This window comes from Emydura macquarii, unplaced genomic scaffold, assembly GCF_026122565.2.
Source record: "Emydura macquarii macquarii isolate MOO-44397 ecotype Brisbane River unplaced genomic scaffold, CSIRO-AGI_Emac_v2 contig_1027, whole genome shotgun sequence".
In the NCBI taxonomy this organism is placed as follows: domain Eukaryota; kingdom Metazoa; phylum Chordata; order Testudines; family Chelidae; genus Emydura; species Emydura macquarii.
In genome coordinates this window covers 9,005,466-9,032,878 of record NW_027131164.1, presented here as the reverse complement: position 1 = coordinate 9,032,878, position 27,413 = coordinate 9,005,466, and the positions used below count along the sequence as shown (strand labels likewise).

General features: G+C 38.4%; 1 protein-coding gene across 3 annotated transcripts in view; it reads right to left on the bottom strand.

The window, feature by feature from the left end:
- NBAS (NBAS subunit of NRZ tethering complex) overlaps nucleotides 1–27,413 on the bottom strand; it is a 370,484-nt gene that overhangs the window by 248,350 nt on the left and 94,721 nt on the right. For all 3 annotated transcript variants that reach the window (XM_067544745.1, XM_067544747.1, XM_067544746.1), the window contains exons 22-27: nucleotides 15,569–15,652; nucleotides 10,807–10,960; nucleotides 6,840–7,025; nucleotides 5,445–5,618; nucleotides 1,526–1,659; nucleotides 404–466 (exon numbers count right to left, since the gene is read on the bottom strand). In XM_067544745.1, coding sequence (XP_067400846.1) covers nucleotides 404–466; nucleotides 1,526–1,659; nucleotides 5,445–5,618; nucleotides 6,840–7,025; nucleotides 10,807–10,960; nucleotides 15,569–15,652 — 795 coding nt within the window. The remainder of the gene's footprint in view (nucleotides 1–403; nucleotides 467–1,525; nucleotides 1,660–5,444; nucleotides 5,619–6,839; nucleotides 7,026–10,806; nucleotides 10,961–15,568; nucleotides 15,653–27,413) is intronic.

The following is a 27,413-nucleotide window of genomic DNA, read 5'->3' as shown; positions in this document are numbered from 1 at the left end:
TCTCCCAGCCATTTGTGTTATGCTTCTCTTCCTATAAATACCCAGTGCATTTGAAACTTGGTTTAGAGGCTTAGATTTGGCTTAAACCCTTTTGTCCACACTCCAGACAATCTGACTGCAATTCTACAAATATAGCAGCGGTTCAGCACTCCAATTTCATCCCGTGCAATCCTAACTTTAATATTCGATTTAGGGCAGTTGTGGTTGAAATATTTTTTGTAAGAAGAAAGTTACAATCCAAATATTGTAGAAGAGCTCAAGATTCAGAAAGTAATTTTTCTTTTAGGTTTATAGTGAAGGATTTGGATATATCCTATGATCCTATGCCATGGTAATCTGTACATTCTTGTACTATTCCGCCAATAAAACATAATGAACAGTTGATATTGTGAATGGTTTTTACCTGAGAATTTGTTCCAGTTCATCTACCTTGTCATGAAGAGTTTTAGTTATGTCTGTTTCAGGGCTGCAAAGGTTTCAGAAATACAAAAAAAAAAAAAAAAAAACCCACTGTTGAATGTATGATCCAGTTACTGCTGGTATAACACATTATCAACATGGAAATAAATACCAAAAGGCTGGCTATTCATACTGTAACTTTTCATAAAACAGAGGATGCTGAAGCTTGAAAAGTAAGGATTAAAACTGTTGGCTTCTGCTAGAAGGAAGGCCAAGAATTTCTGGGTATACTAGACAACACTGAATCCACCCCTAGAAATACGGGCTGACTTCTTACTTGACACCTTCCCCTTGAACTCTCTCTCCTCTGCACACCTCCACTTTCCTAAGTGTGGCCTTCACAAGTGTGGAGATTGGCAATGGACACAGAAGAACAGAAGGTGGCCTAGGGCTTCTCCCTTTAGTTAGTCTTTCTGCAGAAATGTTGTTTCTCATAGAGTTTCTTTGCAGGAGGGTCTGTCTCACATTTGCATGAGCATCAATGCTGTATGTAGCTGTGTTAGTCCCAGGATATTAGAAAGACAAGGTGGGTGAGTAATACTTTTTAATTGGACCAACTGCTGTTGGTGAAAGAGAAAAGCTTACAAGCTTATACAAAGTTCTTCAGGCTTGGAAAATGTACTCAGAGGGTGTGTCTACACTGAAATTAGATACCTGTGGCTCGCCAGTACCAGCTGATTCGAGCTCTTGTGGCTTGGGCTAAGGGGCTGTTTGACTGCGGTATAGACATTTAGGTTTGGGCTGCAGCTCGAGCTCTGGGAGCCTCCCACCTCTACCTAACATGTAAAGGCCTGGGGAAGTGGGCAAGGCCTGGAAGTCCTTATTTTGATCTTTCGACTTAAATAATTTGTTAAAATCATTTTTTGTTTAATATATATGATGTATAGTCTCAAACAGTTCAATTAAGAAAGACATTACAACAATTAATTAAAAGCTAGAGTGTGTAATGTATTTTAATTATTTCCCCAAGAGAAAGGAATGTGACCTCAGGAAATATTTTAGGTACCTCAGAACTATATTTAACGTGTTCTAAAACATCTGCAGATAACCGCTTATATATGCTCACCCATATCCTCTCTGTGGAAGGCATTCCAAAATATCATAACACAGGGAGAGCTGGTCATCTTGTTCACAATTATAGATACATTCCATTGCCATACTCATCAGCTGGTCCTGATCATGAATTATTTTTTGCTGACACTATCAAAAACAGAATATATTTTGCTATATGTTAGAATATTTCTCAATTTACAGTCAGTTTTTCTGTATTCAAGTGCTACTCTCAATACAACCTTAAGTAGTGCAATTACAACTATGAAACCAATTTAATGTTGTTTTTTTTTAATTAAAGGCTCTCTGGATCTTTAATAATTCTCTGTGAAATATCTTTTATAATTACAAAAACTGCAGCAGAAGCTAATCTGTATCCTCTATGTGCTGCAGCTGTCTGAAACAGCAACATACTTGCAACTGAAACCTATTTAATTTTGAAAAAGCAAATATTTTAAACAGGCAAATTATTAAATAAAAATGTTAGAAGCTTGAAACCATTACTTAGATACATTGAAGAAATGTACTTCATCTTCACATTAATAGCACCAATACACAATAAAATGCTACCATTATGGTGTGTAGGCCATCCGTCATACAACTCACTGCTGCATGCAGCAGAAAAATGAGGTGCTTCTAACAATTATGTCAATTTATGTTTCAAGAAACTCAAACTGTATTTGGAACTGTAGAGACAAAACAATAATTCATGGAGCTGTAAATATAATATCTGAAATGCAACCTTATCTTACCAGTGTATTTTATATTTTATCGAAGAACCCTTTCAAAGTTTGCAACTAATTCCATGCTTATAGAAACCAGTTATCAGTTTGCAAAAGCACTCCCTTCCCCCACTAACAATGTCTGGTGTTATTTTTCTCTGCAGCAGAGCCAGGTTTGTGGGTACCGTCAATATAGACCAACTGCCAGTGTTTTTACGATCATGTCAACTAGCACTGCTCAGAGCAGGTCGAGATGAGATGCTGGTAGAAACAGAGAATGCCAATCTACACCATCTCTAACACTACTGTAAAATGCAGGATGTGGTATAGATAAGAGTAAAACAAGGGTATGTTATGGGAAAAATAAGTTTTTTTGCAACAGTGTGCAACTGGTCTTTCAATAAGGATGTAATTACTTACAAACTATCAATGTTACAGCTCCATTCTTTGGTAGAGCAGTGGAGAATTTGAGAAAGAATTTGGTAGAGCAGTAGGAGAATTTGAGAAAGTCTTCAGCACAGCCGACACAAGAGCATAGTTTATAAGGGACGCAGTTCTCCTACTTCCCACTACGTATTGACTTCCTGGACCTATCTATAAAAGACAACATATGTGGATATTCAAGTCTTTCTGCCTGACTCTGAGGAAGAGGAGGAGTAGTGGGAAAAGGATATTCAGAAAGTGATGACTCATATGTCTATCACAGTGGATGAGTATGTAATAGTGAAAAATTCTTGATATCATTTTATTGGAATAGTTATAACTTGGCAAAAGTGACAATTATACTGAATGTGTTTCCATCACAATAGAGAAAATATTAAGCTGTTAGGGTGGAATTTTAAAAAATACAGTGTCAGCCTAACCCTGCTCCTATTGAAGTCAGTGGTAAAACTACCACTGATTTCCATAGGAGTAGTCAGCCAACACTGAAAAAGTTTTTAAAAGTTCCATTATCCTTAGTTTTTTCCTTCTCATGTACCACCACCAATTACCAGAAGTTTCTGCATGCCGAATTCTACCCTCACTTGCACCATGCAAACCCAATGTCTCCAGTGAGGCTGCATGGAACTAAGCAAGTGGAAATGAGTAAACAATTCCATTGATGATGCACAAGGGGAATAACTGTATAGCTCTCTCATGTTCAGCTCCACAGAGCAGATGCTTACAAGCAGTAAAAACTTGGTTTTGTCTGTTACACACAAGGAGCAGACCTACTGAGTAAGAGGTTGTCATTTTTAGCAACACTTTTCCAGAATGGAACAATACTTCAAATTAGATTGTTTATCTAACTATCAGCTGGGGGAGAGAGCGCCAAAACTTGTGCTTATTAAGCCAGCACATTAAATACAATTTCACCTGCAATTTTGATTTGCTCCTAAATACAAAGTTAATTCATCTGCAGGACTGTGATACGTAAGAAATGAATACTGAAGGCCCTCTTTTGAACAAAGTGAAATGCCAACCATATAATAATTCAGGTTTGGGACATTAACTTTGCTGCAGTTGCATCTTTTGAAAGATTAATTTATAAAATATAAATCGAACCACCAGAGCACCAAGTTTTTGGATCATACTTAAAGTAATATTGAATATCAAATATTGAACTTATTCATATGTGACTACATCTGTCAGAAGCAACTTAAAATGTGTATCTGAATGTGAGATCTGTATTTATGTTTTGTGTCATAGCAATTATATTAATTTGCTATTTATTCCATCTCCTATATCATTAATGACGATGACATGCTACTGATCCAAGAAACAATACTGGTTGCATCTAACTACAACTTGACCCACTGCTCTTTCATTGTCTTTTGCTTTCCATTTTTAGCCAAAGGTCAATCCACACAAAACAGTTAGTGTTACTATCCAAAGCAACTTCAATGTTCCAATTAAGGTTTAATGAAATGCTGTATTTAGTATTTTACTAGAGTCCAAATTACTGTGGTCCCTTTGTCTGCTAATTTGTTGCTTCTACTAAAAAGCCATCAGGCACATTTGTCTGACAAGATTTATATACCCTTGCTGTTTATTATGCATAGTTCTGTTGCCCTCTAGATATTGCGTGATTTATTTGCTCTAAATATCTGTTCCATAAGTTTATTTTGAATCAGGTCCTGATTAAGGCAATGTGGTCCCTGAGGCACTGCGTGACATTGGACTCCCATGGTTCTACCCCTATGGAACAATGCCCCGCCATCCATTTCAAATAGGGGCAGCAGGGATCTCTCTATTTTCAGGAGCAGTAGAGGTGCCCTTCTCCACCCTACCAGGAGAGATGGAAGGGGTAGAGCTTACCTTAGCAGTCAGAGTGTACCTACGCAGGAAGTGGGTGTGTTGGTGTAGTTATTGATTGTGCACTTAAAACACAAGAAGGGAAGCTCAGAATTTAGGATGGACCTTCCTGCTATGTATGTTTTAGAAATCTAAATAAGTAATTACATAAATAAATGAACGTGTTATGAACTGACGAAAACTCTGAGGTGAATGTAGATTTAAAATATCCTGCTACACGGATTTCAATCTAGCTACTGGAAAAAGGTGGTTTAAATAATGAATGCAAAGATGAATACAAGGGAGTACAGCTTATTTTATTAAAGTTCTATTATGTTCCTTCTACTTTCTTGCGACAATAGCAGCAACTTACTGAGATATGAATTTCAGCATTTTTATCTACAGTGATCAACAACATCTCTGCTTTTTTCCTCATTAATGAGGCAAAGAAATATTCATCTTACCAGCACTCTTAAAGACAAAAAAGGACTGCTGTTAAAATTCTTCAGGCAAAGGCATCAGACAGAAGTATTCAGAAAAATATTTTAAGAGGCTTCAAACAAACAAAATATTCAGCCATGTTCAGAAAATGTAGTTCAATGCATTACCAAAAAAATGACATTCAGAAGAATATCTACAAACTAATTTCTAACTCTACTGGGTATTTGTGCTATTGATTAATGATTAACGTAGTTTTTGACAGCCTGATCAAGAACTAGGCTTTAACCGTACATTAGAAATTCTCTTTTAACCTTGTTTAGGGAACATATTTTCATATCCGCATGACAAAAGTTCAGTGAAATCGGGGGGGTCGGGGGAAAGGACAGCGTGAACCTCCAAAACTGATTGGTAAACAAATAAACCTTATTTAAGAATCCAGTTCTGCAAGATAAATTAGAGTTTTCAAATAAGCCAATAAATAAAACAATCTGTACTTACATCTGGTTTTGAATTTTGAAAGATCTTCAAAGGGAATTTCAGGTCTTCCTTTGCTAAGGTTACTAAATACTCATTAAAAAGTGTGTTTGCAAGACCAGGGGACTGGTTTTCACAGCGATGTAGAAATGGGACCATCCACTGATAAACATTCCTCACATATCTTTCATCAGAAGACTATAAAGTTAAAAGATATGAAAACAGAATGATAAACACTGGATTTTTTTAATGAAAAAAGACAAAAAAACAAATTCTATTATGTGTAATTAAAATAACCTCCCCTCATCAGGCACCATCAGCACTGTTTGAACCTTGAGTCTGCAGCACAGACTTCTACCAAACTTTAACTACAGAATTAACCAAATTAATTGGCAGCAGGAGAAAACTGTCATCCAAGATGGGAGGAATGGGTTATTGGGTCAAAGGTGGTCTTAGAAAAAAACCAGCTCTCTCATTCCTCAACACCCTTGACTATAGTTGACCTGGTCACTCCCAGGTGTTCCCAGTGCAATGTCCCATGCCACTGCTGCTTGGTGATGGCAGGAGTCTAGCCTTACCATATTCAGTTAAGTTATTTTGGCATGATGCCAAAAGTTTCCCAAGGAATACAAGCAAGAGAAAAGAAACAGTAATTTTCAACAGTGTATGTCTCAGCAAATCTTGAATAGAATTTCATGAGACAAAGAAAAGGCACTTCTCTAACCTAAGGACCTTCCCCCTGCTGAATTTCAAAGGCCTGCTGTACACATTGGAGGTGTTTAAAAAAAAATCACAAGAATATTTTCTAATGGAAAGTTTTAAGCAAACTACATATTGGAGTCACTATCAGTTTCTTCTATAATATAAATTGTATAAAAAAGATGGATGTCACAAACAAAAAAAGGACTGAAAAACCAGAGTAGATTTCAGATGTGCTTATCTGCTGCACAGAAATGAGCTGGGATTTATCTGCCAATGGTTATAAACATAAAAAATCAACTTAAAAAACATGAAGTGCTCTTATAGCTGGAGCAGTAGCAACTGCAATACTTAAGGCATTTCCATTCTATTCCCATCTTCAGTCTATCATGGTTTTCACTATCTGAAATTATCTGGTCTTCGTCTCTGCCCAAAAGTTTGGGAGTTCTGTTTGTTTTGTTTTAATTTTATTTTACTTATTTTTAAAATGAGTGAAAATGTTGTTTTATTTTCAAAAATACCATTTCCACATTATTAAAAAAAGAAACAAATCTAGTGTCAATGCTACTTGGGATATGGATGTGTAATAAACAGAAATGTGACAGGGAAATAACTCTGGCAGGAGATTATTGTTATGTTACCCATGCAAGTGGACTATATATAAGCATGAAAATTATTTAAGCTCAACAATCTACCTAACAAATTTTCAAAAATACATACATTCATCATTAACAGTCTTAGTTTTTCAATATCTTTCATCGCCTGGAGATCTTTCAAGGTTAGGGTTATATCACATCCAGTCTCATAAATCAGCATCTCCAGAGTAACCAGATTATCACAGAGCACTTGCAGACCAGGAATGTTCCTCTCCATGCCAAGCCGAACCAAGGACAGAGCACAGTCCACCTAAAAATTAGAAAAAAAAATTATGTTATTACCCGATTGTTTCTTTTTGGCACTCAACATGTGAACCCAATTGGTCCCTCAGATTCACAGGATGACTCCCCAATAGCTGCCTGAGCCACTAATCTCATTCAAATCCCTCCTAAAACATACTTTTTTTCCATTTCATCCACTACAAAGTAACTCAGAATACTATTTAAATGCTATGAACTCATCAAGACTGAGCTTGCACTGGCATTGTTGTTCCAGGATTTTTTTTCCAGGTAGGGGTAGTTACTGAAGATGCTAATTAGGGTTTAAAAAACAATGATGTCATCTTTGTCTCTGGCTGTTCGAAAACTCTTTTGGAAGTGAGAGTTCCCTGTCCTTTCCCATACAAACTTACCTCCTTGCTACTAGGTTGCCTAGTGTTTCACTAAGTCTCTCCCTTAAGAGCTTGGAAGAACAAAGGACTTGACTAGTCTCAGCAACCCAGGAACTGAGCGAGGGTTGAGTCACGGTCACTGAATTAAATGTCATTGCTCTTACGGGAAAGTTCAGAGACTACAGGAATCAGACAAAAGATACGAGTAGGGATGTTTTATTTAAAATAGAGAAAAATTATTCCATTTAATTGGTCTATATTCTTTAGGCCATTGTATCAGGGCACTGCTGCCTGAACAAAACAGGTGGTTGCTCAAGAAGCTTTCACAGCTACTGCTAATGCTTCACAATCCTTGTGATGGGCATCTTGTATCTTCCTGTCCTGTAATCTTTCGGAAGACAACACTTCAAGGGAACTATCATGTCTTTAGGTAGGGATGCCACAACTGCATCAACATTAAATATTCGAGCTAGGGAAGTCTTGGGAGTCACTAATCATACAGAACTAAAAAAGGTGTTTATTTAGCTTCTTGAATTTTATAAGTCAGCTCTGGCATGGACATTACAACCTCTTCAAATTATGTGGGTAGTAATACAACAGCTTATGCTTAACCTTGTGGTGGTCCACACTTCCCTTTCTTGCTCCTTTTTATAGGTTTTATTACCTAAATTGTGATTACTGCCCTGCACTTCCTATCAAAATAGAAAAAACATTTCCTGAAGGTCAGGTTCTGCTTTTTTTCCCCAAGATCTAACCCAGACAATTATCCCTCATATAGCAGAACTTAGGACAAGGAAGACAGCTAGCAATGATTTTTAGCTTTTCTGTTTCTCCTTAGATTTTACCCTCACTTTGTGCCCTGGCTTCCTCCCCAACACACACCTTTTGAAGGGAGCCATTGACCCATCTGAGTAATAGTCTGTTGTGTTTTTGAGGAGTTAAGATGAGAGAGCCTAGTTTTTAATCCACACCTGAGAGAAGTTGGGGGTGAGGATCAAACCATAAAAGTGATGCCTACTAAACTGAAGTGACTCCTCCTGCAATGCAGAAAGAATGTCAAGTTGTTTCCCCCAAGTTAATGACAGCCCAATTAAGCACATTAAAAGAAACACTCACACTTTTTCTAGATCTGGCCCCTTTTGCACTGACCCCAGAGAAATCCTTGAATAGGGAGTGATTTCTTTTGCAACTGACAGTTGTCTGCTTTGACAAGTATCTATAGCATGGCAGTGCTCTTGGCAGAGCAGTCCTGGCAGCAATGGGAGGCCCAATCCAGCCTGAGAGAATGAATCCCTTCCAGTGGCCATTGTTCAGTGGGCTGTGAACAGGTTACACAGTTAGTCTGCAGAAGCTGGAAGAGTAGCTTCATAAAGAGTACTTTTTTTCCTTGGTATGATGTATATTTCCAGGCTTTGCTATTGTGTGAGACTGCATCTAATTTGTTGACTCGTTGGGTTTTGTTTGTTTTCTTTGAGGGGGAGGGAGAATTAGAGGAGAAGCTGAGAGGGAAATGAAGTGGAAAAACTACAGGATACCAAAACAAGCTACAAATAAAACCACCATAAATTTTCCCCAAGTCTTGCAGCTGCCATTTGCTGCTGAGTGTACAGTGTTATATGGCAGCAAGAGTTCAGATGCCTGACATGGATTAGTAAAAGAAGGAAAACCTAGCACTTGCAATAGTGGAGAGATTATGACACAGAAACAAAATATTTGCTTCTCTCATCTCTACTAACTAGTTTATTCCTCATAAGCAAAGCAGCTAGGAAACATCTTAGACAAGGATGATGAAAAGGCCACTAGAAAGGTATAGCCAACTAACTTTTGAATACTGAAAGGAGGCGTTTAGAAATGAGAGCATGAGATCACAAGATACAGGAGATTTATTAATACAAGCATTCTACATATGATATCAAAATGTAATGGATATGCAAGCTGATGAAATGTTACTAGAATGCAGGTGACTAGTAAATGAGTTAAAGTAAAGAAATTGAGTACAGAAAAAAAAACAGACAAAAACTTGACATACAGTAATAATACTGCATTTTCTTTTTAATAATACACCCACATATTTTCTGAACATTAATCCAAAACTGTCTCTTTTCTAGTATCATCTGTAAATCTGTCGCCTTTGCAAATACTTACTGAACTAAAAACAAACTTCCAAAAATCAATTAAATTACTGACACGTTAAATGAAACTGTGCTCCAGTGTAACACACAGAGCTGTATATCATATGAAAGCCTCACTGGATACAATCAACCATAATAACATTTTTTGAGGCCAATGTAAATGATTCCCAAAGGCATTTCTGGGCACTACGAAAAAATATTCCCTTAATTGTTATTTTCCTTAAAATGCAAGGGGAAATGAATCTATGTATCAGTTAAGGATTTTAATTCTATAGGCAACTAGAAAAGTTCACTCTTACAGTTATTTTACCCATTAAAAGAAAGGGTCTACAATGAGGGTACCTGCAAAGATTAAGCATTTTATGCAGCATCTATGAAACTTGGAGGATCAATTAAGCCAAGAATATAAAGAAATAAGAGCTCAAGTTGATCTGTAAAATGAAGTACTTAAAATTACTAATTAATAGACACAGGAATATTTTTAAACATCTCTATTTTGTTAAACCATAGTGAACTGCAATTATCTATGACGTTCTACAGGGGATTCTCAAAACTACAGAGTCAGGGGAAAAGCATGTCATAATGCTAATAGTAACACCTTCCATTCGCATGGCACCATTCATGCAAGGATCTCAAAGTGCTTTACACATTTTAAAGATGTGGGGAAACTAGGGCACAGACAGGCTGCACTACTTGCCCCAAGTCACATAGCAAGCCTGCCTGACCTCACAGCTGGGTTGCCTGATTAAACCACTCACTATTCAACACTTATTTTAGGTAACATGAACATAAAACAAGTAGCAGAGGGGAAAATGCACTTCATGGTTGGGGGAGTTTTATTCAGGTACAGGTACAGACAGACTGAAGGAAATTTACTGGCTGTCCTTAGTCACCCCTATGAATCTATCACTATTCAGCTGAGTAAACATAGACACGATTGAATTCAGGAAACACACTCTAAAACAATCCTTAAATTGACAGAGTAATTTGGGGTCATCTAAAATTGTTACTGGCAGCAAAATAGTTTTCTTTCCCTAAAAGTGCACATACGAAAAATAAAAAACTGTGAATCCATACTTAATAGAAATCCTAGCTCTATTGAAGTCTATGGCAAGTGCCCCAATGACCTCAATAGGCCAGCATTTCACACCAGTGACTGCAATCACTGTCAATACTCAGTTCAGACAGTTTTATATAACCTACTTTTGACACAGCTTGTTTGGCTTGAGAAGCAATAAAAAACTTGCATATATGCCAAGGATTGCTACATCTGTGCTGCTTTTCTTACCTGCATAGCATAGTTCTCAATCTCCTGTGCCCTGTTCCAATACCAGTCAGAAACCAGGTCTATAGAAAGATTAGTAGTCCTGTACTTTAATAACTCAGGCTGTGCTTCATATAAGAATTCCTCTTCATCTTGAAGAATTGGTTGAAATATCATTCTGAGAAGATAAGACAAAAAGTTACAAAGGTATATACAGATGGACTAAGACTAACTTCCATCACAGCTAAATGTCTTTATGCAAAGCTCTGAACAGGATTAAATACCAGTAGTAATAAGCATTTGTACTAGTTAACAAAGTAATCAGTAATAACTTTCAAACAGAGCAAATACATTGATTAAAAAGCCATTTTTTAAATAATCACTTCTCCCTGTGAAAATGTTGTATGCCAAAACCAGGAGATGTTACTCAGGGAGAACTCACCCTGGACCTTTTTTTTTTTTTTTTTTTTATGAAAACAAAACAATAATGCTGATACAACGTTAAGGTTGAGATTTGCACATGTCAGAAAGTTCAGCTTCCCATAGCAGTGTCCTGCCCATGTGCATAATAAGGTGTTTTTGTTTTTCATTATATGATCACACCAAATAAAATGTAGCACTACAAAATGCCACACGTGTTCATCCAGACTTAAAGAAATGGTGCAACTTAAACAAACCAAAAGCACTTGCAACAGTTTGGGAAAACTGTCTATGTACAACTTATGAATTCTGTTTGATATATCTATCAATCTACAAACTTCATATTGCTCGCTGAGCACCATTTTGATTATCAGACTGTTCAGTGTTTTGAATCTGCAGCTTCCATATTGAGCTGGAACACTCAGGAGAAATTCTTGCACCTAGCAGATAGCTAACAATGGAGGGTCATTAAACCTTCATGACTGTCCTTATAAATGGAAGTACTCTTGGACAAAGAGCTGGCTACAGCCACGGGCAAACTAATTTGTCAAGTTTGGACTCCAGTTGAATGACCACCGAGCAAGAGACTGATCATTTTACAGGGGTTTGAACCCAACCAGTGGTACCCCTGACAAAGGGGACTGGAAGTTTGTAAAGAAGTTTGTAAAGTTTGTAAAGAAGTAATTACTTACCTTGTGCAGTAGCAATGGTTTTCCAAAACGAGTGTCCATATGGGTGCTCTACTGCACTGCGCTACTGATCGGAACTTTGGTAGCAGTGTCCATTAGGCCCACACATGTGCTGTCTCTCCTCATGCTGTGCCACGAGGCTAGGCAACGTGCGCGGGCTCACCCACCTCAGTTCCTTCTCCACCGCAGAGTCATTGACAAGAACTCCAAAGAAGAAGGGAGGAGAATGGGTTGTGGAGTAACCATAAGGACACACATCTTGAAGAACCATTGTTCAAGTAGTGTCCCTATGGATGCTCCATTGTACATGACTCCTGAGCAGTATCCCTTCCAGAGGGCAGGGACTTCAGAGTCAGGTCAGTTACAGACAATGGTACTGTGGAGTCGAAGATATCATTGGAGGCGGAGTCTCCAGTAATCACACAATGTTCTGCGAAAAAGAAGAGTTACTTACCTTTCATAACTGTTGTTCTTCGAGATGTGTTCCTTCTTGCCAGAAACTCCAACTGAGAGGAAGGAGGCTGAGTTTTGAAATGGACATGAGCAACACATCTTGAAGAACAACAGTTACAAAAGGTAAATAACTGTTTTTTCTTCTTTGAATGATTGCTCATGTACTTTCTCAATTAGGTGATTTACCAGCAGTATCCCTGGAGACAGGCAGAAGTTCATGGATGTGTGGATTGCAACACCACTCTGTTACAGCCAGCATTGTCCCGGGCCTCGCTCCGTAATGGCATAATGGGACATGAAGGTAAGGCACTGAAGACCAGATAGCAGCTCTACAGATATCCTGGATTGGGACCTGAGCCAGGAAGGCCATCAAGGATGCCTGCGCTCTAGTCGAGTGTGCCATGACTGAAGCTAGAGGTGTGATATCCACCTGCTCTTAACAGGCCTGGATGCAGGCTGTGATCCAGGACGAAATCCTCTGGGATGACAACAGCAGTTCTTTCATCACTCAGTAACTGCAATGAATGTGGGGAGATGCCTCTCCTCATTGGAGTTGTGGGGCTTTGGAAAGAAGACCAATAGGAAAATAGCCTGGTTAATATGAAAGTGAGAAATCATTTTTGGCAGTAAAGCTGGGTGGGGCCGCAGTTGGTCCTTGTAAAAGACAGTGTAAGGGGGCTCAGAGGTTATCTCTGAAACTCGTCTCACCAATGTGATTGCCACCTTCCAGGACAAGTGCAGAAGGGAGCAGGATGTTATAGGCTCAAAAGGTGGTCCAGTAAGCCTGGAGAGGACCAAGTTAAGGTCCCATTGTGGAATTGGGTCTCACAGAGTGCAAAGAGCCATTCCAGGCCCTTGAGGAATCTGCCTGTCATCTCATGCGGGAAGACCGTTCTGCCCTGAACAAGAGGATGAAAAGCCGATATGGTCGCTAGGTGTACCTTGATTGATGACAAGGCCAACCCCTCTTTGTTTAGATGGAACAGGGAATCCAAGATAGCTTGGATAGATGCTTTAGATGGGGAGATATTGTGCAGAGCTGCCCAGCAGGTGAAGCACTTCCACTTGGCCAGGTATGACACTCTGGTGAAAGGTCCTGTTGGGAAGCAGAAAACCTGTTGGACCTGCGCAGAGGAAGAGCACTCCTCCAGGCTTAACGACAGAACATCCACGCCATCAGGGGTAGGGAGGCCAGGTATGGGTGAAGCAACTGACCATGGTCCTGAGAGAGAAGGTCCAGCCATGATGGAAGCTTCCGAGGGCAGGCTACAGATAGATTGAGCAGCATCCCAAACCAGTGCTGGTGCAGCCATGCCGGGGCTACCAGGATGACCCCTGCCCTCTCTCGATGTTCATGAGGACCTTGTGAATCAGTGGTATTGGTGGGAAGGCGTACATGAGGCTGTCTGACCAAGACAGAAAGAAGGCATGGTCAGCAAGCCAGCCTCTAGTCCCTGCAGAGAACAGAACCATTATATGGAGCCTGAGAGGAGTACTGTGACACCACATCCTCTGGTTTGCTATCTGAATCCTTGCAAGAGAGCAGGGGAGTGTGGCATGGCAGCAGGGATGATTCCTGTGTCAAATGGAGGTCTGATGAGGTGGTCCCGGTACAAAGAAGCAGGGACTGCGATGGTCTCGGTGCCAATGGTGCCGAAGATATGCAGCGAGATGGGGACCGCTTATGGCTATCTCAGGGCTCCCGATCTCTTCTTATATGTCTTGACAGAGGGGCCAACAGCCTGTTTCTTCAACCCACAGCTTTTAGAGGTAGAGGGCTGTGGAGAACACTCACGTCTGCAAGGTGACTCACGACATGGGGCCTGCAGGATGATACAGCCACCTCCATGAAGATAATCTTCTGTCAGAGTTCTCTGTCCTTATGAGATCATGCCTGGAGTTGCTGGCAGAGACCACAGTTTTGCTGGATGTGGCCTTCACTGAAGCAGCGAATGCACTGGGAGTGCTTGCCTGCAGTTGGGATTGCCTCTTTGCAAGTGATGCACTTCTTGAAGTCTGGTGAACTGGGCATACCACATTGGGGTAAAGGGTTCCCGAGAAGGGAGAAAAGCGGGAAAAATAAAGTTTGGGGGGAGGAGGGCGGGGGAAAGAAAAAGGGGTAATGAATAAACTTTAACTATATTCTATCAACAGGCTAACTAAATAACTATAGAAATGCAAAAAGAGCAGTGATCCTAATGCCCTGCATGTAGCTCCACCTCTAGCCAGAGGCGGTTGAGAAGGAACTGAAGCAGGTTAGCCCGCGTGCATTGCCTAGCCTTGTTGCTCAGCACAAGGAGAGACAGCACATGTGTGGACCTAGCAGACACTGCTACCAAAGTTCTCCAATCAGCAGCACAGGGACGCAAGCACATCTACAGTAGAGCACCACAGGGACATTATTCGAAGAAGAAAGTTTCTCTCACAGCCATCTTAGAATGGAAGAAGAGACTAAAACCAGAATGCAAATCCTAAAAAATGCTCAAGAGTAGTGAGGAAAGTAACACAGGGAATATTGTACAGATTGTCCTTATTTCGCAAGGATCGGTATATCTCTTGTGCTGTGTAAAGGATGATTGCTTTAGAAATCCTTTTGCAAAGTCTATTTTTTCCAACTATCATGTGTCCCTGAAAGGGTTAAGTATAAACCAGAGTGCCCACGAGGGTGGAACTCTGGGAAAGGGCATGCTAAAGCTACTGAGATATCCTGGGTGGGAGTTAACACTGGACCAGAGGCAGCTAAGCCACTGGTCCCACTTCCACAAGGGATACCAGATAGTGAGTCAGCACTCAGTAACTGTACTAGAGAGGCCAGAGCCAAACAGCGATTGAAGCCTTTCCAGACACTGGCCCATTATGTGGCTCCAAACACAGCAGCCTGGTGAGGTTCCATCAAGGAAAGCTCATCTGAGGCTCAGACACACACCATTAAAGTTTCTTAAAGATCCATGTCCACAAAGATGAAGAATTAATATTGTTCTAAGGCCCTAAACTCACAGTTTCTCTACTTCTATGCAATTAAAAACTCAGCTTTAACACTGCATTAACATAGCAATTTTGCTGTTTTTCATATATTTTTGTTACATGGAACTTTTAATTGTCTACCAACTTACACATAAATAGTAAAGACAAATATTTTAGTCATTAATTCCATCAAACTTGTGTTGGCAACGTCAGTGACCGTGTATTTTTTACACCCACACCCACACTCTCACTATACCTACTTGCACTGTGGGTTTTCACACCAGTCCTCTTCCCGATGCTTCCGTTCATTCCAGGGAAGAATCATCAACACATCCTGCCTAAAACTATTACAAAACACAATGGAAATTTTATACAAGCATTTTGAAAAATATGAATTCGCAAAACAATCTGTTAACTGAATATATAGTACAACAAAATATTTGGATTCAGTCTATATCAGGGATATTATGGGCTACCATTCAACTGGCAGGATCGACTCGTAACAGGAATCTGTTGAATAAATAGGCACTCAGAGGCATGAGAGTAATTTTGCATGCCTAATTTGAAAGTCTGTATGCTACCTACAGGATATTTGAGAGCTACTTCAGGGAGAATACATTTTACTCATGTTATTTTTGACAATTTAATACCTCAAAATTTTCTAATTTTGTCAAAAAATAGCAAAACTGTAGGTGTCGGCTTCCTTTGCTTTCACAGTAAGAATACTTAATAAGAATACTTCTATCACAGAAGCTTGAAATTACTTGTAAAGAATATGACAGGATCTTCAGACAGTTCAAAAAAAAGAATAGGATTCTTCACAAACTTGTAAACAAATCCTTGTACTGAACCGAGACAAAATATACACTGCTGTATTGATTTTCTCAATTAAGTTAGACATGGTTTTCTGCCTACAAACATCTATAGTGAAATGTTTACTAAATGCTGTAGTGAGAATCATCTTAAAATGGAATTTGCATTTCCTATATACAACACAGATTAAGAACAACAAAAGTTATTACTAGAATGATTAGTTATGGTTTTTATCCTTCATCTTCCTGGTATTTGTTGGGTGTTTAAACACCAAAAAAAAAGGAAAATCTTGTTAAGCCATGCCAAACAAAAAATGCAAAAATCTCAGGTTCTCCAGAGCACAGGAGAAGAGAAAAACTGTGCACACTGGCCTGGTTTTAAAGTTTCAGCAAATTAGAGCAATAAAGTCTACTAAGTCTTAGTCATTTTAACATGATCCTGATAATTCAGTACCAGAATACTGATGCCAGCCTTATAAGCACAACCTCTTTATTGCAAATTACAGGCTAATATAAATTTCTCATCCCTTGGAGGACAGCAACAGTGTGAGCAGTAGCAATGAGTATTTATGACTCTTTCCCTCAATAGCTTAAAAAGCAAAATGATAGGCTGCACAAATCACTTCTAAAAACATAATGCAAGTAAACTGATGAAAGGTGACCTGAAAATTTAATTATCCATCACATTTAGCATTAGGTACTACATGTGTTACCTAGAGTGGAGCACCCCCATCCACTTTCCCCACCCATGCACATTTCTCCAGAGCAGCCAAATGTCCCTCCTTCCCCACTACAATGCTTCCAACACTGTTGGTGGCACCAAGAACAATCACAGCTATCCAAAATTAGACCCCTGATTAGAAAAATCAGAAACAAAATGACAGGGAAGGATCTGCAGGTCATAAAGATCGAGAGGGAGAAAATATAGAAGGAAGCAGAATGTCTAATGACTAGAGCACAGAAAGCGCAGTCAAGACCTGTGCTCTATGCCAGCCTGCATGACTTCAGCTAAGTCTCAACTTCCCTGTCTTTCCATTTTCCCATCTTTAAAATGAGCACCAGCTTCCACCTAAATTAAAACATCAAATCCTGAGAAGTACGATGTATCTAAAAAAAAAAAAAAGTAGACTCCATTGTAATGCTAAATAAGGCTGCCCCTTGTCCTTCATTTTACTGCTCAAACTTCTAGCATAGCTGACTGACAGAAATTTGTCCCCTCCTCGACTGAGTGATAAGGCTGCCTATAACGGTTGTTACTAGTTACAATAGGAGAAAGGAGCAATAAAAAAAAAAATGGGAAAACATTTTGTTTCAGGACTCAGCAAGGAGTATATGTTGAAATATAAAACACTCCCTTTTCCCCATACCACCCAAACAAATAAAACAAAAACGAGGGAAGGAGCAGTGAGAAAAGGGCTTCAGAATCCTGTTCCATCAACCAGGAATATAAATCCAGTGCTGTTACCCTTTGTTTTAAGCCCTATCTGACTCTTTTGGCGAAATCCTGGCTCCATGGAAGTCCATTGGATTTTTGCTCCATATGACTGACCCACAGTTCTGTCAGCCCTACAGGACTAACCTATCATGCCCACATATTTACCCTTGGCTACACTGGGGACTTTTCATATCCATTAATGTTTAGTGACTTGTTTTAATCCATTCCTGCAAAAATATTGCCACACTCATTTTGGACACCCTCTCAAAGCAAGTTTTTTTCACTCAATCCAACCTGAGTTTAAGAGATAGTAGCAGGAGGTGCTTTCTGAAAAGTAGGCTGAGACTATATGTTCAGTGCGTGTCTAATACTTCTGTAAGATTGTTGAACCATAACAAATCCACTTTGCTTTTTTAAGAATTACAGGTGGGGAAACTGTTTTCATTCCCAGCACTTGAACAATTACACAATTGTTTTAACTCAATGTCTACAAGAATCCTAATGCTAAACAAGCTTCTTTCATTTTTACTGTAATAACTTGTGTTATGGTTTAAGGTAAAGGCCTTTTCAAATAAGAGTTTAATATCATCCTTGACAACATCAACTCAAAAAAAAATTTACCAGTTAGAAGCTTGTCCCTCTATTCATCAACTTGGAAAACTTATATTCTCCATCACAGGCCAAGATTAGTTGTTAATGGAGCTCTACTACTTAAAATAGTATTTCTTAGTCAAACTGAACATACCATGTTAAGCAGACACTGCCCAATAACATTCAATATGAGGATATTGCACACACCATAAACATTAGTTTCAGTACAGAGAAATCTATATTAAGGAGAAGCTTCTTTCTTTTGTGACAAACAATGGGTGTGCTACCAGAACCCTTTCATCATCATTATTTGACTGGGCAGGTATAACTTTTTCTTTTTGTATAACTGTAAATTTAAACATCAAACAAACAGACAAACTACATTCAGTAATGAGATGCTACATGCTACTACTCCATCTTCAGTTGCTCCAGAACTTGTCCACGTATGGTCTCAGCTCAATCGGGAACTTCTACAAAAGTCTGTTTAGCTGTCTGAGCTACGGACATATTTGTTTGTGAGGAAGGAGGATGATGACAGATATATACTCAGAAATGTTGTCCGTGTATTTCAATATGGCTAATGCCTTAAATTTAGCTTGCTTCGAAGATCTCATTGTGAGATCATATTTATTTTAAAAAATTGTTTAAGTCATTTTAATATGTTAGGAACATTAAAAATTGGTAATTAAAAGCAAACACGGATGGGTCTTTGTAATATGGCAACTTCAGTTCTGAACAGTCTGTGCCCACAGGAATCAGAGAGGTGCAGAACGGAAGTAGAACAGCTCAGAAACTGTATTTTATTCCATTAAATAAATGAAAGGATACAAAAATATTGCTTTTAACACAGTATTAAGGATGAGGGATCTAACAAATTAAAGTCAGCATTATCAAATGTTAACCTTGATGTAATATTTGTATATTTTCTATGAAACACAATTAAACTAAAATAACCAAAGCAAACGTTAACTTCTGGAATTTCTTGCCTTTAGTGCTTGATTTCTCAACCTGAATGATTCATTAACACTAGTAGTTTTCAATTAATAGCTCAAAACTTGCAAATTTCTTCTTAAGTAAATAGAATGTCAATCATATTATTGAGTCTACATGAATGATGTGCCTCCTTCTTCCAAGTAATTTCTATACTGTTTAGCTCCCTACCATAAAGCAGAAAAGCTGTTAAAATTCTCTTATGTTATTATAAGGGCATGCAATCACCCAACCAACCTAAGACAATGTACTCCTCACTTCCTTTCAGAAGGCTGATGTCATCACCTCCTAGTCCCATACGTTTTCTCTCCCATAAACCACATGGCTTCTTCAGCTGAAAAATATTACAAATATTTTTGTCTTCTCCTTTAAAAATGAGAGCGTACTTGTTTGTTCTTGAGATGTTGCTGCTTCCAACACCAAGGAATTCATATTGACACTCCTCTGAGAAAGGAGAAAATCATGCTGTCTAAATTAAATAAGACAATTTAAAGGGCTGACTAGAAAGCATTACAAGAGGTGCAGGGAAGGTAGCCAGATCATTTTAAAGCAGAGCATGCTCAGTTAAATACTGGACAATTGTGTCATGTACAGGAATTTTTTTCATTCATTCATTTTTTCTCCTTAGGTATATTTCAAGTTTTTTAAAAACTAATGTGCCATGCAAAGCAACACCTTCTGATTTACAGACACTTGAAAATAAATGTGCAAATATGGAGTCCATGTGGAACAGTTTGTCCAACATCACACTATGGCCTATAATTTCAACTGTAATAAGAACAGTTTTGGGGATCATTGAAAGAAACTGTATTTCACTGTGTTTAGATTTGCCAGGTTTTTCTTTCCTTGGTTGAGGACCAGTTTTTTCCCCCCATAATTCTATGAAGAATAAAAAAGCAGCCTTGACTCTGTGAAGAAGTTTAGTATATGATGCAGAAATGACAGCTGCAATTGTTTGTTAATGTATAGATATTCAGGCCTGCCTGTAAAGGTCCATGCTTTGTATGCATATCCTTATCATTTAGCTGGTTATAAAACAAAGAATCAAAACTACAGGTCTTCTCTCACTGTGACAGTCTGAGGCCTTGTACTTTGGGCTCAGAGGCAGGAGTGGTGGCCATAAGCTGGGAAGCGTGAAGTCACATACGCACATTCCAACATAACATCTAATACCAGGCTGTTAAGGGGGTGATCCAGTCTAATACCTCCAGTTACAGAAAAGATCCTAGAATGTTGAAAGGGAACTTGGTTTGATAGCATTCAGTCTGGCAAAGGAATTACTTAACAGTTGTGGTTTTAAAATCTACACTCCTTTTTGTTTTGTCTTTATGGTACCCAATTCCCTATTATCTATTTGAATGATTTCTGTCTGGTTCTTTGATTGTTTCTGTCTGTTGCATAACTAAGTGTGATCACTTAAGGTGGTGGGATATGATTGGTTAAAGAATTATGTTACACTATGTTAGGATTGGTTAAAGAATCATCTTGTAATACTGTTAAAGAAATGATTGTTTAAGATACATTATAAAAACTGAGGTAAAACAGGAAGTAAGGGAGAAGATTTATTGGTGTAAAGGACTGGGCGGTCCTAATGAATGCCTGCTTGAAAAGATCCCAATAAACCTGTCGTATTGCCTGCTCCTGGACTCTGGACTTCTGTTTCTGTCAGCGAACTAAGAACTGAAAGGACTGGGGGTGGGGGAGAAGAGTGGTTCCTAACATTGTTCATACGCACAAGCTGACATTTAAGTAATATTATGAACTCCTTAGAAACAGACAAAAGCCTTTTTTTCATATTGTGTGCTATGAAAAACAATCTTCATTCTTGCAAAAGAAACACCAGCCCAGTGCCATTTTGAACAGCCAGAGTTCTAAAGAGTCACCTTCCCCGTTCTCTCTTTCTCCCTTCCCACAGCAGAAAAGATGTTGGCATTAATTTAAATAGAGATATCTTTAAGCATGCTTGTGGGCAAACAATAAAATGAGTACCAAAAACCTTGTAATTTCTGTTTTTATTTGGATTTGCAATTCAGAATTGCAAAAAAAGTTGCAAAATAAGTAAGTACACATTTACTAGACAGAACAGTGGGTATAAAGGGGTGGGGATTTCCAGAATTCCTCATGGCAACGAGGTGACCAAAACCCATAGAAAATCAAAAGAAATTGAGCAACTGGCACTTTTGAAAATTCTACCACAAAAAGAACAGAAGTAGAAAAGGTACCCACAAAAAATATCAAGCCTGAGTTATGTAAGTAAATATGGCATTTCAGCCTCAACCTGGAATTTTCTCACCAGGAGCACTTTAAGAATCTCTCACACTCAGGCTACGGCTACACTGAAAGCGGCGAAATTGCCGCCATCAGATCGATTTCTCTGGATCGACTGAACGGTCAGTGAAGACGCGCTCAGTTGATTCAGAAATCGACATACTAAGATCACCTTCAAAAGTGGCGTAGCGCTACATCGACAGGAACACGGTTCCCGTCGGCACAGTGTAGTGGATCTGGCGCGCAGAAGAGGAGCAGAGAAGTCGACAGGAGGTACGCAAGTTTTTTGCGTAGCTTGCGTAACTCCCGTCGACTGCCGCCGAATCCTGGAGTTAAGTGTAGACAGGGTCTCACTCGCGCACACACAAAAATATGTAAGTCTACAGAGAGAAAGAAACTCTTTTCCTTCATTCAATCACCTCTCCAGTACTCTTACATTCACCTGCACATTAAAAAAGGATAAAAATTCATTTGACTGTCTATGTCCTCTCTTTTAACCCTGGAGAACCCAGACTTTTTCCTGTATGCATTATTAAAGCTTTTCAAAATGGCTCAAATGAAGCACCACAAGGATGTATTAAGTTTTAACTGGCATAGTTGTAATGACCATGGGACAAATGCAATAGAAACTATGTACACTTCTCTATAATCAGTTTTTTAAAATATTTTATTATGTTTTTATTAATGAATTGGGCGTTAACAGAAGAATGCATGATATTGAAATGGTCCTTTTTCACCAATTAACCTTTATTATACAGACCTTTCTCCATGGGCCTGATCCAATGTCCACTGAAGTTAATGGAGATACTCCCACTGACTTCAATGTGCACTGGATCAGGCCATAAATGGATAACACACACTTATGGGCCTTTCTCCCATATTTTGTGTGCTTTACCCTGACTTAGTCTTTATAGTATCACATACCCAGGATAAAACCACATAGAAGACACGTTCATATGGCCCCATTAAGACCCTCCCACCCCACCATGATGTCTCAGTACTAACTAGTGATGACCACTAGCTCACACAGCAGTAGGCTGCTGAAATAGAGCATAGCCTGCTGACAGGAACTTGGCTCACACACTAAGGCCAGCCAGTATGTGAGTGATTCTGTGACACAGAAGAGGGAGCTGCCAACGCAGCACTATCATGCGTAATAGTTATTCCCCTCAATATTTATACAATAAAGATTAACTGACATCTAGCTAGTATTAAATCAGAAAAACCACAAATGTAATCTTAAAATAGGCACAAATGTAATCAATATATAGCTGTCAATAAGAATTTAGACAGTGGTCAAAAATGGAAAAATCCCATTATATTTTATTACTGCTATGTTGTCCTCAACATGTAATTTATCAGTATCTAGTCAATTTCAGAAACTTACAGAGTTGGGGCAGGTGCCCATAAAAATCCAAAAAAGGAAATGGATGCAAGACTATACACCAAACATATATGTGCACAAAGTACATTACGTTAAATCTTTGAGAATCTATGATTTAAGCTTCCATTTTAACTGTATTTAAAATCTGTTTTACGGACTTCCTAATTTTCTTCCCTTATATAAAATGGTTGCCACTGAAAAGCAGGGTTTCATCCACATTTCATCAGATTCTAGGTCAACCTTCAGTCTCTCTGCACAAGTTTGACAGCCCTCATCCAAAGATAACAGGCCATTTTAATTTTCTTCACAGCCTACTAACAGCAATTAGCAATTACAACATCCAGATATTGTAATATATGTCACAGTTCTAACAAACATCAAAACATCTGTAAGAATATATTTCACCCCTAAAAAGTCTGCTGGGAACAGCTTCTTTCAGGGAAGGGTTAAGAGGAGGAAGAAATGATACTGGTTTTGGCACCAGACAACATATTAAAATAATTTATTTTATAGTCCAGAGTATTGAATACAATTTGCTCTGCTCTATGAGCTGCCAGCGAGAGCTCCCCATGAATTTCTTTATGGTTTAATGATGGCTCATCCAATAAATCCTCTTTCAGTTTCATCAAAATGCTACAGAATAGATTTAAAGTAACAGAAAAGATCTGTCAAAGTAATGTGATATCCTTCCAGATATAGAACAGAATCAGCTGCACTCTGAGAGCTCACAAGAACGAATCTCTGGGTAACACAGTGGTAATATATTAGCATGGCACTGAACTTCAGAAGATGTACAAGGAACACTCATCCCCCAGACTCGTCATTTTTTTTACTTCATCACTTCCAAGGGCCATAATTTTTTACCTATTTCTTTCAATGGCCAGAAAAGCTGAAATTATTGGTTAACCAGTCAGACGTAATCTGAATATTAGACATATAACAAGTACAAATTTCAATAAAAAAAACCCAAGCACAAGGTTCCCATACCAATACTTCCATCTGTAATGATGCCAAAAACAGGAAAGGCCTGGTTTTTTCCCCAGCAGCTAGCTCTCTAATCTCTCAAGATAGTTTGACATATCAAACTACCTATAAATCTGCAAACATTGCACAGTTGAACTACATAATATATGTTCTCTTTCCCATCACCCTTGTCTCTTCTTCCCTAACCTTTCCCACTGCTCATTGCATCCATTTGCAGCCTCTTCTTTAACTTAGTTTGTAAGGTCTTTGGAGCAGGATCTTTATTTGCACAGCACCTAAGACTAATGGGGCCCCAATCAAGGCTGTGCTCCATGGGAACTTCCATCATAAAAATAAGTCATTTATCATAATAATATCATTAACCATTGTTTCTGAAAAATTATTAGGGCTATTTCCTTTCAAGTACCTTGTATTATTACAACACGTCAAGAGATATTAGTCCAGAAACCATCTGTGCTACTTACTGATTCACAGCAACTCCCATGCAGTTTGGCAAACGTGCCATTTTATTTCTATGCTCCCGTCAATGCAGCTCAGAGTAATCCTATTGAGCTACTTCAGGACATTTTCTGTATCTGGTTTTATCATAGGACTGAGAGCTGGAAAAATCCGGGCCAGCACAACTACCTGTCTCAATATGCACATGCCTATTAGTAGTGGGAAATTCATTGATTATCACATCCTGTAGTTCAGTTCTTTATATTTGACCTTTCTGATACAGTGAAGGTAAATCTTATCCAGCCAACAGTAGAACAGTTTCCATTTTACTTTCACTCACTATTTTAACAGTTACTCAAGGGATGAATCTATTGTTTATTGTTATTGCTGGCTGTACCATGTATAATTCAGAAGATAAGTTTCTCAGAAAAGGACCTGTCTTATATGTAAAGCACCATGCACACTTATGGGACCACACAAACAAGTAAGCTGAAAAAATACCATGTGAATGAAGTACAATTAACTCATCCAAAACAAGGTAAGGAGTGCAGAATTCTGAATGTAGAACATGTAAAGATTTCATTGTTATGAACACTGACACACTTTTCAAAACGCTCAAGGAGGTCATTTTATCAAGTAGCTCCAATTTATTATAAAAAATAATGCCCTTTAAAAAATTCTCCAAGATTTTTATAAGGAAAATCAATTATATAGACATTATCTTACCCAGACACCAAAGACCCAAACAAAGTCTTCCATCTCCTCCTGCCAAATGAACTGAGCACTCAAGCTTGGCAGAAAACAGGGAAATTCTGCATGCAAAAGAATCATGCACACATCAGTACCCTTCTTTGGCCATCATCAACTGCCAGGAGCAACTAGATGCTAAGAGTCCCAATGGAATAGTGCCAGATTAACCCACATAGGGAAAATCTTAAGTGTGATATAGCATACCAAATACCTATAATGAGACCTACAGATTAAAACCATAAAAATGCTAAGTATTATTATTTATTACACACTGAAGTTTGTTTGCAACACTGTATACATTTTACTTGCCAATTAAACTGCTCCTTCCAAGTGACCACAACACACTGACTTGTTTTTCTCTTGGTGTGTTTTTGATGCTCCTACCTCCTTCAATACACTCTAAATTCAATTGGAGTCCAATCAGTTGACTGACTCGGAAGATACTCAACTCCTGATCATCTTCCTCTCAATATAGCACTTTTCAGTCTTTTGTTTACCCTAGTTCAACTGATTTTATAATTCTCTGTTTTAATAAAAGACCACCGGTTTTCTTGTCGCTTCCATACTCTACGTATTGCAGGTATTCAAGCTGTAGGTTTATTTTTCTCCTGGACGTGTTTTCTAAAAGGTAAGGTATTATTCAGTTTCAAGATCAGAGTTCAATTCTTTCTTTTTGTCCATGCTGACTTTATACTCTGCGCTTTTTTCGTTTAAGCGCTGTGTACAGTGTGTAGGACTCTGAGATGTCAGGTTGAGTTTGTAGAGCTGACAGTTAGAAAATAATACTTTCTCCCTGTAAATTCTGCACATCTGATCTGGAGATACAGACATAAAAAAACATGGAACGTCTCAATGTTATTTTTACAAATTCACTATCTAAATTTTTTTATTAGAGTCTCTTATAGTCTGAAACAGTGTTTTGCTCCAAAGTTTTGTATCTAGAAGGTTTGCTGTGCTAAGTATTGGTTCTGAATATCAGATATAATGCATACAGATTAAAAAGGCAAGGTATCCATATGCTAGAGATCAGAAAGCTGTTTGTGGAAGATGTTTGATGCACAAAATATGGTACAATTCTCTCAGTCTTCAATCCATATACCATCAAAAAGGCATTTATGTGAGAATTCTGACTCTCCTATTGCTTGCATTTAATTTGAAAAAAACTCCATACTGAGGACATAATATAAAAACTTGAATCACTAAGTACTCCCATTTCATTTGTTCTGGCACAATCAGATACATTTAATGTATATCCATATCTTACATTTTAAAATTGTCTGAAAGCTATCATATCTGAAATATAGTATTTCATCTGTATTTTCCTCCTGTTTCATCACATACTTTTATTTGAATACTAATAAATTATAAATATAATAGGCTAGATAAAAACAATTGACTGACTGTATAATATTAAGTCATGCATTATTTTTATCTTTATTACAGATGTTACAAAACTACATTATTTCATGTCTACTTTTAGGGTCAAATCCTGAGAAAGATATTGAGCATTTGTAACTGCCATGAAAGGACAGGATACATGTTAGTACCAGTTGTAGGTTCTCAGGATTAGGCCTAAGCACAGCTTCATTATGTGAGAAGTCATCTTTACCCAAAGAGGAAGACATAATAAAGAAAGAATGGTCTTTTACAAATTCATAGTTTATATTTATCATATTTGCATATGTAGTTTGTGTTTTATTTTTAATTCAGGAAAAAGCTCTCCTCACCTTTGCAGAAATAATTAGCAATCTGTTTTTGGGGGTTTTTTGGGGGGGTTTTTTAAGAGTCATAAATACAGCCAAGGCACTTGTATAACTGTAACTACACCCATTATAAACCTTCAACTTATCTGATAAACTATAACAGAAAAAAAAAAGTTTGCCAGAGAGATTAGAGAGTAGTGGATTTGATATTCACAATCTGAGAGAGAGAGAGCAATAAATTCAAGTGCCTTACTATTCTGAAGCACAGCCAGTGCCACTTCTTTAAACCACGCTACCCAAAAAGACACGTTTTGGGATGATTAATGTAAATGAAAATAATCAACATTTACAACAATATCATCTCAGCTATTTACAGCTTTTCAGTGTAATCCCTGCTGTGGAGACTGACGACAGACCCTTTGAAAATGAGTCTGCCCTAGCAGAAAGTTTTACTACTTATGCTTAAGTTTAAGATTTTGTCACGGTTATTTTTAGTAAAAGTCATGGACAGGTCACGGGCAATATACAAGAATTCACAGAAGCCCGAGCCCTGCCGCCCAGCCAGAGGGGCGGGAGAGGGCTGACAACCTGAGCCCTGAAGTCACGAAGGTCATGAAAAATCATGGAATGCCTGACCTCCATGACAGACTCATAGCCTTACATATGTTTAACAATCTGTTCCACCGTGTATTTCCCAGATATGAAGAAGAGCTTTGTGTAGCTCAAAAATTTGTCTTTTTCACCAAACAG